General features: G+C 38.1%; 1 protein-coding gene across 1 annotated transcript in view; it reads right to left on the reverse strand.

Moving 5' to 3' along the window:
* Window positions 1–12,775, reverse strand: part of PSD3 (pleckstrin and Sec7 domain containing 3) — a 453,958-nt gene that overhangs the window by 381,580 nt on the left and 59,603 nt on the right. The window contains exon 2 of the mRNA XM_017539685.2: window positions 644–752. Coding sequence (XP_017395174.1) covers window positions 644–752 — 109 coding nt within the window. The remainder of the gene's footprint in view (window positions 1–643; window positions 753–12,775) is intronic.

Here is a 12,775-nt window from a genome sequence, read left to right on the forward strand (position 1 = left end):
AAAAAAAAAAAAAACCACCAAAAATACGTTAGTCAATATATACAACTATGGTAACCGTGGAAAACTCTTACGAAAATTTATTAATTCTTGCAGTTTCAAATATCAGAAACTGAGAATTCTTCAAACCAAAAACGTGACTTCAAATTACCAAGAATAGGACACAAGAATTACATTTAATATTTGTGGATTTGGTCAGGCATGTTGGCTCATGCCTGTAATCCCAGCACTTTGGGAGGCCGAGTTGGGTGGATCATGAGGTTAGGAGTTCAAGACCAGCCTAACCAACATGGTGAAACCCTGTCTCTATTAAAAATATAAAAATTAGCCACGCATGGTGGTGCACGCCTGTAATCCCAGCTACTCAGGAGACCGAAGCAGGAGAATCACTTGAACCCCGGAGGTGGAGGTTGCAGTGAGCTGAGATCGCACCACTGCACTCCAGCCTGGGCAACAGAACGAGGCCCCATTTAAAAAAATGTTAAAATTTGTGGATTCTACATCTTGGGAAGATTGTTTTGATGAATAATTAGAGCAAGCAGGTTTCACAGAGATAAGAAGAAAGTAAAATGGCAAAGAAAAATCACTCTGAAATCACAGATCTTCATATCTTGTACCTGAGAGAGGGATATCAGAAAATACTTACTAGTATCTGGAGTTTTCTCTTCAGCTCTGCCAAATAAAAATTCATACTTGGCCTTGGCAACACTCTGGGAATGTGTTGATACATCATTCACCCAAACAAATGTCTCTGCCTACAAAATTAGAACAAAACAAAGATACGTTTAAAATATATCATAAATCAAATTATCCAACATGAGAATAGTAAAGAAATTGACATATGTACTTGATGCTATCCTAACCATTCAAAATGAAACATGAAAAGTATAACATGAAAAGAATCAGAATACAAAACTATCATTGCATGATTACAACTATATAAAGAATGCACACATGAACATCTATAGGGAAGTCAGAAGAAAATAAAAAGCGTGGCTTTTTGGGAGGCTGATTTATAGCAGATTTTTAAAATATTAAGTTAATGTTACTTTTCTTCAATTAGAAAACTGTATTTTCTTTTTAAATACATCATTTTCCAAGTGATTATCGTTACCCATAGTCCATAACAAGAATATTTCTTTGTGTGGGTTCTGTTAAAGAACATCAGCAAAAAAACCCATCTTTCCCCAAAAGAGATCACATTTTTATATAATCAGGGACACCATTCAGCTGAACAGGGCATGGAACAGAACAGAATACCATTTATACTAATTGTCCTACATATCAATATCTGTCCAGGGTCCTTTGTAATTCCTAAAAGTCCCTTATTTGAAATAAAAACTACAAAGGTGATAGTGAAAGTGGTAAATCCTAATTCTGAACTCCTAAGACCTCCTTCCTCGCTGTGTTAGGCAACTGTCAAAAATCAGGAGTGCATCTGTTCTCTAGCTGAGGACTAATTAAAAATGAGTAGCAGGGAAACAAATTTCAAGACACAAAGAAATTTGACCTAACCCAGTCAGGAAGGCCTTCTTTTGCCTCTTTACTCTGAACCTAAACATTAACCAGGATACAGATATCACCCACACTGGATTCTATCCACTGGTTATGAGACGTCATTTTTTCTCATGTCTGAACAGTGACTGACCATTCACTTTGGGGGAGAGAAGCATGAAGGGTTTCATCAGCAACCAAGTAACTATTTCAAAGAGGGAACTTTTAGTATTTCTAGTCTATGCTTTGGAACAGAAATGACCGACAGTAGTAAGACCCAATCACAACTCCATCATCCCACTGGAGATAGGTTCAGGGGGCAGGGCCCACTTTGTTCTTCAATAGCAATAGCAAAGAGCTGTGTGCACAACATTCAGACAGCAAAGTGCTGAAGTCCTAACCCCCAGTACGTCAAATGCAACTGTATTTAGAGATAGGGTCTTTAAAGAGATAATTAAGTTAAAATGAAAGCACTAGAGTGCGTCCTAACCTAACATGACTGATGTCCTCATACAAAAACATGAGGACAGACACACAAGGAGAAAAGACCATGTGAAGACACAGGCAGAAGGCGGCCAACTGCAAGACAAAGAGGGAGGCCTCAGAAGAAAGCAATCTTTCCAATGCTTTGATCTCAAATTTCTACTGTCTAGAGCTGTAAGAAAATGACTTTCTGTTGTTTCAGCCACCCAGTTTATGGTACTTTATTACAGCAGCCTAGTTAACTATTACTTTAGGGAAGGCTAAATACTGGAGGGCAAAAGGAAAATTCTCCAGGATGACACGTAACAAGTCCCTGTTATTCCCTTTTAACAAGCAAAAGGGTCTGGATGAGAAGGTATATCCTTGCACCAGCCCACACAGGGGGAATGTGGGTTTGAAGACATGTAAAGTTGTAAAAGGAGGTGAATCATTCGATTCCAGCCAAAAATAGCAAAGTGTAACACTCTAATCCAGTGGTTCTCCCACTGTGTACATGAGAATCCTAAGATTCAAAGAAGCTGCCTGGGTATAGAAACAAGGTAGCTGGAAAGATCAACAAAAAGAGGATTAGCAAAAAGGACTTTTGTTCACTTGACCCCACACCACTTTGCAACCACAGTAGCTCCATTTGTTTTAAATATTCAGGTTCTATATCAGGTTTATGGGGAAGAGAGATGCCCAATGTAAAAAGGAAAAAAAAAGTTTAAAAAAAATCACTGTTGTCTATTTCTAGGTAAGATGGCAAAATAAACATACACATCTGCATTTGCTTTCATCCAAAAATACTAAAAAGTACAGTAAAGAGATTTTTCTTATAAAAGCACAAACCCACAGGAAATAGAATAAGAAAAATGACAATATTTTTGAAGCAAATTATCTAGTGATAACTGACATAGGAGACCACAGGAACACCTGGAGAAAGCAAAGAACTATTTCAGTACATCCCAAAAGACATCCAAACGCCAAGGGAATGAGGGAGCCTGGTAAAGTCTAGAAGTGAAGGAAAAGGGAGTGGCTTAGATATATAAGACTATTCACAAGGAATGCTTATCAAGCCCTTAAGTCCCCAGATCCCTGCCTCCACTACATTGGGCAAGTGCCCCCTCCCCTACTCAGGTAAAATAATAGTCTTATTAACTGGAGAGATTTTTCAAAGAGCATCTCTGGCCTAGGGGACACCAGACAGTACTGAAGTTAAGGATACCATAATGGAAACTGGGATTTGTATACTGGATGTTAAGATGCTTAGATTTCTTCACTCACCAAGCTAATGAAATTATGGCACCCTATACTTTACTCTGTACACAGGTGAACTAAAGAGTTTTCACTGAGGAATGCAGCAAGACCAAGAAGAAAAACCTACATAATTAAGTCAGGACTCTACTAGTATATAACTTAATCAGATCATCCTACAGTGAAGCTTAGAACTTCCACTTGGCTATTAACACCCCACTATTATATCACATTATACTCCTTAACTTTCATGACTATGATGGTTTTGAAAGTTACACGCCAGGTATTTTAGAGAATGTTCTTCAACTTGTGCTTACCTTCATGTTTCATGATGCTATTCTTCTCTTTGCACCCTATCAAGTAGCACGTTTCAATTTGTCCAGTTACAGATCACATTCACTTTGACCTGCCAGGTTTCTCCACTGATAAAGTTTTCTAAGTTGATGTAAAAAGTTTAAGTCAGCTGGGCGCAGTGGCTCACACTTGTAATCCCAGCACTTTGGGAGGCCAAGATGGGTGGATCACCTGAGGTCAGGAGGTCAAGACCAGCCTGGCAACATGGTGAAACCCTGTCTCTACTAAAAATACAAATATTAGCTGATTGTTGTGGCACATGCCTGTAATCCCAGCTACTAGAGTGGTTGAGCCAGGAGAATCACTTGAAGCCAGGAGGTGGAGATTGTGGTGTGCCGAGATTGCACCACTGCACTCCAGTCGAGGTGACAGAGTGAGACTCTGTCTCAAAATAAATAAATAAATAAAATTTAAGTCAGCTTAAACTTTTTTTCTTAGTAATTAACCATTATGCTGTGAAAAGGCACTTAGGAACTATGTAAACATCTTATTTCACATCAAACTTTCCATTTATAATTTTATTCATTTTTATCCAAATAGGCTGAATTTACTGCTTTATTATTTCAATGTTCAAATTGCCCAGTGGGGACCAAAAGAAGCCTCTTCAAGTTGGCATGTTTGTCTTTTGACATGTCCCCATTATTCTCTGAGCACTTCTTTACTTTCTCATGCAACAGGATGTTCCACGCTCCTCTTATGTGTTCCACCTGCCCTAGAATGAGCCATTTTATTTTATGACAAAACTGATGCCTTTCAATGAAAAATATTCTTTGGATCCAAGACCTCAACATTAGCTGTGCTTACTGCTATTCGAGTGTAGCTGCTTGTAGGTCAGCTAGGGAATTTCAGACAGACAGACAGACACACACACACACACACACACACACACACACACACACACATTCACACTCACCATGGTAGAATCCCTGGAACCTGTGAATATTATATTACACGGCATAGACTTTGAAGATGTGAGTAAATTAAATTTCTGGACATGGGAGGGCTATCTTGGATTAGCCAAGTGAACTCTAAATATCATCACATGTATCCGTATAAGAGGGAAGAAAAGGAAGATTTAAGGGAGAAGAGAAGAAAGTCATGAGACAGAAACATAGAAAACCAGAGCCAGAGATAAGATGCTACAACACTGGCTTTGAAGATGAAGGAAGGGGCTGTGAAACAAGGAATTCAAGGAATGCAGCTCTAGAGTCTAGAAATGGCAAATAAACAGATTATCCTCTGGCACCTTGATTTTAGCCCCCAAGAATCCTTTCTGGCTTCTGGCCTCCAGAACTGTAAGAGAATAAATCTCTGTTGCTTTAAGCCACCAAGTTTGTGGTCCTTAGTTCCAGGAGCTATAGAAAACCAATACAGATAAATGGAAATATACATAAATATATACTTTATATCTACATTATCTCTACATCTACCTTATCTAATAAAAAGCATAAGTCTGCTGTGGTGGCTCATGCCTGTAATCCCAGAACTTTGGGAGGCCCAGGTGGGCGGATTACTTGAGGTCAGGAGTTCAAGACCAGCCTGGTCCGCATGGTGAAATCCTATCTCTACAAAAATTAGTCAGATGTGGTGGCACATGCCTGTAATCCCAGCTGCTGAGGAGAATAAGGTAGGAGAATTGCTTGAGCCTGGGAAGCAGAGGAGCCAAGATGGCACCACTGCACTACAGCCTGGGTGACAGAGCAAGACTCCATCTGAAAAAAAAAAAAAATAGAAAAAGAAACATAAGCTCGTATTTTTCCATAAATGTATTTCTGCTGCTTTCAAATACAAATGAGTCATTAATGAGAAAATCACAAGACTAACATGTAACTTGTTATTCCACCTATATCGTTCCTTTTTAGCACAGTTCATCCAAATGCACTTTGCTTTCCCTCTATAATTAAGACTTTTCACTATAATTAAGCATTTTTTTATTGCTGAAAAACAAAGAAAACTATCCATTCCCACAGTTTATCTGGCAATACAGAGTAAGATTCAAGTCCTAGCATGTGTAGAATTTTTTTCCTTTAAAAATATTTTTGAGGCCAGGCATGGTGGCTCATGCTATAATCTCAATGCTTTGGGAGGTCAAGGTAAGAGGGATCCCCTAAGGCCAGTAGTTTGAGACTAGCCTACACAATATAGCCAGTGCCCCCATCCAAAAAAATAAAATAAAAATCAGCCAGGCATAGTGTCATGCACCTACAGTCCACACTACTCAGGAGGGTAAGGCAGGAGGATCATTTGAGTCCAGGAGGTTGAGGCTGCAGTGAGCTACGACTGTGCCACTGCACTCCGGTCTGGACAGAGAATAAGGCCTTGTCTCAACAAATAATAATAATATTAAATAATGAAATAAATAACTTTGTAGGGCATGGTGGCTCACGCCTGTAATCCTAGCATCGAGGTGGGTAGATCATCTGAGGTCAGGAGTTCGAGACCAGCCTGACCAGTATGATGAAGCCCTGTCTCTACTTAAAAAATAAATAAATAAATAAAAAATACAAAAATTAGCTGGGTGTAGTGGTGAGCACCTGTAGTCCCAGATACTTGGGAGGCAGGGACAGGAGATTTGCTTGAACCTGGGAGACGGAGTTGCAGTGAGCTGAGATTGTACCACTGGGCTCCAGCCTGGGTGACACAGCAAGACTTCATTTCAAAAAAAAAAAAAAAACCATTTATTATAAAATAAATTATAAAATATAAATAGATATTTGACATACACCTGCACATAAATAAATGGGGAAAACATTCATGCTTAGGCAGAAGGGGATGGTCTATGTACTCCCTACTACTAGCTCCTAATCCCCTCACACACTGAATATATATTCCAAAAGTAAATAACAACATCAAGTAAAAAAGTAAAACTGGAACAGAAAGCCTCTCAAAAGTAAAGAAAGGCCCCAAACAGCCAGGAGACAAAGTGGATAGCTGAGAGTCCAATCTTTAATGTGTGAAGCTTAGAAACAGCATGGAAACCAAAGGGCAAAGCAGGAAATGGACCACACGCCTAAGGAGAAGATCTCGGCCAAAAGCAAGCCTCGGTCCTAACCCAATCATTATGCAGCCCTGCTGCCAGCTTGTTTTTAATTGTGAGCACAAGACCAACAGCTGAATTCACGGCCTTTTTAAAAGCCCCTGGAGATACATTCTCATTTTCCCACCAGCTGCTCTCTTCACTCTGTCCATTTCCAGTGTGAAAGCACACTCCCCTGGGACAAGGGTAAGTGCGGGTTCTGCTGCTCCTCTAGGCATGGAGTCAGGACACGGCAGCCATATGAGGTGGCGGGGGACCCAGAGCAGAGACACAGTGCCACGAGCTGGCTTCCATTGACACACATGTCAAGGCAGAAAAAAAGGACACGAAAGCACACCTTCAACAGACTCAAAAGAATCTTTTTTTGGTAACCTTCATGTTGGACCCATTTTAGTTGTCTTCTAACCAAATGGGAAGATTCTATCCTCCTTCTAGGAACTGTGCCTATCCTGGGCAAGGCTCTGAATTCATAATACCTCAGGGCTTCTTACCAAGGCTCTGAATTCGTTATACCTCAGGGCTTCTTACCAATGGTGGTAGCTGCCTGCCTGCTTGCTTGCTTGCTTGATTTATTTATTTATTTATTTAGAAGTGTAATGTAGAAAGCTAGGAGCTGGAAAGCTAGGAAAGTAAATATTCATTTGTTGTAAAGCCTCCCAGAAAACAAAAGTAGGATAGAGGGATCAAGTCTTCTTCACACTCCTTCACTAAGGCACCAGTAACTAAAGAGCCAGAGACCTTCAAAGAAAAAATTTAAAAGAAAATTAACAACCAACTATTATTAGTTCACAGCATATCCTCCGCCTTTCCCACCATCTCACAATTGGTAATGACAGATTGACAAGAGGAGGAAGCCTTTGACAGCAAACAATAAACCCAGTGATTCAAGACTCCTTCTCACCTTTTCTCCCCCTACCTATTCCTGCCCCTTTTTGCCTTCCTCGGATTCTGGACCTGTGTGCTTCTGATAATGTTTCAAATTCACAAATGAAGCAGATAATATAAATATTTGCATTTTAAAAATGCAAACGTTGTTAAACCTTTGAACACATCTTACTGGCTACAGACTCCAATTCTTAACAGGAGAATGGAGCTCTCCACATTGGGAGAGCACCTGGGGATTTAAGTCAGGTCACATGAGGAAATGCTGAAAACTACACAGAATAAAAGTCAGCCTAGCATAATCAGGATCCCTATGAGGAAATCAACTAGACTGAATAAATAACATTCATAAATGCTCCTCTATTTCTTTCTCAAAAAAAAAAAGGAGCCAGGTCAGGTGCTAAGAACAATCAAAACAAGTACTATGCAAAGCAGAGACTACAGGCTCACACTAAGTGTTCAATAAATACTTTTGCTAAATCCTTATAAACTCAGAAACCTCAACAAAGCCTTGAAACCTTGGAAAAGGTTAGGAAGAAGAAGTCCCACAAATAAATTACGTAAGCATCAGCCTTAGTCACTTAAATCTGCTGTGAAAATATCATGGTATTTTTGGTCATTTGAAAAGTTCAACTAACTTCTGAAACAAAATTAAATTCACTCTATATTTTTAAAGCACATAATTTGTCACTTTGACAATGAGAAAAAAAAATAGGTACTAAATATGAAATTTGAGGTAGGAATCATGAGAAGTTAAGTAAGTGTCTTCTCACCTTAGTTACTACATCCCTATTTCCCTTAACTTGAAGGTGACCTCTTGGTGATAACTGTGTATTTAAGTGAAACATGTAATACCTAGAACTGTACCTTACAAATAAGACAGGCAAAAGATTGCTCTTGATTAAAATAAGAACATAGTTAAAGTTTTCTTCTTTTCCAAGGAGTTATATGAGTGGTCAAATTAAACCAATATTATTTTCTACTTACATAGTATTAATCATTTTCCAACCTACATGTATGCAGAAAAAAGATAATCTCCTAGGAAAATGTAAAATGATACAGGAAAGTGAAATACATTACATGGTGCTTAATACTCCTATCGATTATCGGTAAAGTCATTCTTCAAAACATCATGACAAGGTAGGATGCATTAACTTCCTGACTTTCCACTAAGAAATTCTTATATCCCAGCTTCAGGAAGGTCCTGTGGGCAGTGATTAGGTAAAGAAATACTAGAGAAACTGACAAAGTACCTGAATTTTTATTTCAAAAGGTTTCCATTATTTAAACTAAAGCATTGTCAGGATATTCATACTACCTGCAATATGAAAAAGTTCCCATTATACTTTTTTAACTTTTACAAACAATTTATTTGTAATGAATATTCAAAGATACAAACTATTCATTGAAAGCTAAAAGGAGTAAACTTCTCAGAAAGGAACTGTTTACAGAAGCATGTTAAAAGTGGTTATTAGTTTTTTGAGGAACCTCCATTACTTTTGCATTTAACACACTCATTGCCTCAAATACTTATTGTGTTTTGTGGTGGCAACATTTGAAATTTACTCTCAGTGATTTTGAAATGTATAATATACTATTATTAAAATTATATTCATGGTGCTCTGCAATAGAGCTCAAAAAAAAAAAAAGAAGAAAGAAACAACAAATTCCTCTTGTCCAACTGAGGCTTTGAACCCTTTGACCATCATCTCCCCAGCTCCCCCACCCCAGCCTTTGGTAACCACCATTCTACTTTCTGCTTCTATAAGTTCAATTGTTTTACAGCCCACATACACATGGGAACATGCAGTATTTGTCCTTTATGCCCAGCTTATTTCCTTATTTCACGTCATAATATCACTTTGTACTCCATAAATATATACAACTATAACTTGCCAATTTATTATTTATATATTTAAATATATATATTGTATAAAATATAATATTTAAGGAAATAATTCTTCCAGACTTCCAGGACCCATTTGGTCAACAACCTCTTGGGGAACATTAGGTTGTTCCCTGGTGCCCTGACAGAGTTCATCGGCCTCACCCACAGACACAAGTGATCCAAGAATTGTTCTGGGACCTGCACTTGAGCAAGACAACATAGGAGACAGAGTATTTCTGTTGGTCTAGAGCCAAGCTGCAACAGGTTACCTGGGATGCTCATGGATAAATGCCTGATTGCTAGATTGAATCAGATTTCTAGAAATGGAGCTGTAGAATCTGCATTTTGACCTGACTTCTCTAGGTGATTCTTAGGCATGCAAAGTTTGAGGAGTATTCATTCTGGAACCTATATAAGTATACTACTGAGCCCTCAAAAAGAGTAGGGCATGGTGGCTGACACCTACAATCCCAGCAGTTTGGGAGACTATGGTGGGAGGATCACTTGAGCCCAGGAGTTCAAGACCAGCCTGGGCAACATAGCGAGACCGCATCTCTACAAAAAAATGTAAAAAATTAGCCAGGTGTGGTATCACATGCCTGTAACCTGTAGTCCCAGCTACTCAGGAGACTGAGCAGGAAGGATCACTTGAGTCCAGGAGTTAAAGGTTACAATAAGCTATGATCACACTACTGCACTTCAGCCTGGGTGATAGAACAACCTGTCTCAAGAAAACAAAAAACAAACAAAGAAGGACCAAAAAACAGCAGGGTAGTGGAAAGCAAGGAACAAAACCCAATCCTCTTGGGCCACAGCCACCATCCCTACAGCACAAACTACAACCACAAAGTACCTGGAAAAATGCACTAACAAGTTAGGATTTCTGGCTTATTGTGGGTATTTTACAACTGATATAAAAGTTGTTAGTTGCTTTTTATCAACGGCTTCAAATTTGTGCAATTAGTGAAAATAACGCTATTAGCCATGAAGTTCCTTTTGGACCCAAGCAATCAAGGAATATAACACTGGGAAATGTTCCTTGCTAAATAAGACAAATCAGTCTCACAAACACTGCATTTTCAACAGACAATGCATGAACTAAAGAATAATGGGTGGATATCAGTTACCTTTGCTCTTAAATACAGAACACTGGAGAATAAATGATTCACCAAGAGATGTCTTCAATTTCATAGTTTTAAAGATGTTTACATCCTACTCCTCCCCTGCCTACACACCTTCCCATGATCTTTCAGCTCTAGAGGTTCTGAAGATTATAGGCTTATTCTTTCTATCTTTACATCCATAATTAGAACATAAAAATAATGTGATAAACTGTTAATTGTAAGAGTGCTTGTTTGAGCTTGCCAGAGACCTAAAAACAGATTTGTTTCTGTGGAAAAACAACAGAGCTCCGAAAAATTAAATTATAAGTAAACTTTTGGGATTCACATGTGAAAGTCAGAGATCACCTATACATTTTATTGATATACATGATAATAAAATCTGGTTCAAGGCAGTTAACAGCTTACATCAATTCACAAACAAAGACTAATGATATGACTCTGATTACAGATTCCTAATTGTGCTGTGGGGAGCTAATAACAAATCATCTTCTGAACAAAAACGAATTAAATATATTAAGTGTGAGATTATTAGACGAACAGTTCCATTATTTGGAGCACAATAATCCAGCAAACATATTTGAAATATAGAAAGCAGATTTTCTGACTGGTCAAAGCATACATGTTTAAAAGTCCATGCAATTAAATATACTTGATTCAGGAGAGCTGTTCAAAGCTCTTCATATGGACAATTTGGAGAAATTTAGTTGTTTTCTAATTCTTGTAAGAATCCAAACAACTTATTGGGGAGAAGGGCTAATGGCCAGCAGATACTATGTAAAATCAAGAATGACTACCACAAGTCTGACAGTAAAAACAAATTATAAAAGACAATAAGCAAAGATAAAAGACACGTATCAACTGTGAGTAAACATTTGCATCATATATTTAAATATCTAAGCTAAAATAAATTCCAACACATCAATAACTCAGCAGAAAAACAGGCAGAAGATAAAAACAGACCATTTAAGAAACAGAAATACAAATGGTGAATACACAATAAATGATGTTCAGCCTTGCTAATGATCACTGAAACACAAAACAAAGTCACCAGTCAGTTTTTACCCACAACACTGGCAAAGGTTCAAAAGATTGACAATTTGGAAAGGCTATAAGAAAACTGATAAACTCCTGGTTGGAGTATAAATTAATGGTGACCTAGCATGTTCCTCTCTCTCTCTCTCTCTCTCTGTGTGTGTATGTGTGTATGTTGTATGTCTATTTGTGTGTGTGTGTGTATACATACATATGGTTTACAGACATTTGAACAGATACTCAAAGTAGCATATATATCAATGGCAGCATTGTTTGTAATAGCGAAAACTAGAAACAATCTGTCCATCAATATAGAAATGGCTAAGTAAGCAAGGTGCGGTGGCTCACACCTGTAATCCCAGCACTTTGGGAGGTTGAGGTGGGCAGATTACCTGAGGTAAGAAGTTCAAGACCAGACTAGAAAACATGATAAAACCCTATCTCTACTAAAATTACAAAAATTAGCTGCACGTGGTAGCAGGCACCTGTAACCCCAGATACTGGAGAGGCCAAGACAGGAGAATCGTCTGAACTTGGGAGGCGGAGGCTGCAGTAAGCCAAGATTGCCCCACTGCACTCCAGCCTAGGTGACAGCAAGACTCCATCTCAACCAAAAAAAAAAAAGAAAAGAAAAAAAATGGCTAAATAAACGAGAGGATGGAGCAATGTTTTAATAAGGTAAACTCACATATATTGATGTGGATATATGCCAACATATGTAAAAAACAAACTGAAAAAAATATATGTAGCATGATACTTAAGACGCACATGCATACATATATATGTACACACACACATACACACTACAAGTACAAATTGCAGGGTTGATATTCAAAATATCAAACAACCAGTGACACAGGGCTCTGAGCAATTTCAGCAGATGCTTGCTAAATCAGAATGGATACCAGCTGTATTGGTACAGACCATTTAATGTATACACTTGCTCCTCAACTTATGATGCAGGTGCATTACATCCCCAACATAAGCTGAAAAATATCCTAAGTCAAGCCATCTTAAGGATCATCTGTATTAGCCATAAATATTAATAATATACATAAACCATACATAGAAAAAAAATCTGGAAAGATAAAAAACCAAAAGATACCTGTGGCACAGTGCATATGAGGGGCCCAAGATTTGGGGAGGGGTACAAACCAGAATTTGACCTCATCAGTAATGCCTTACATTTCTATGAGAATATACTCATGAATTAATTATATAATTAAAATTTAATTTTTATAAGAAGAAAAA

Source organism: Cebus imitator, unplaced genomic scaffold, assembly GCF_001604975.1.
Source record: "Cebus imitator isolate Cc_AM_T3 unplaced genomic scaffold, Cebus_imitator-1.0 Scaffold120, whole genome shotgun sequence".
Lineage (NCBI taxonomy): Eukaryota > Metazoa > Chordata > Mammalia > Primates > Cebidae > Cebus > Cebus imitator.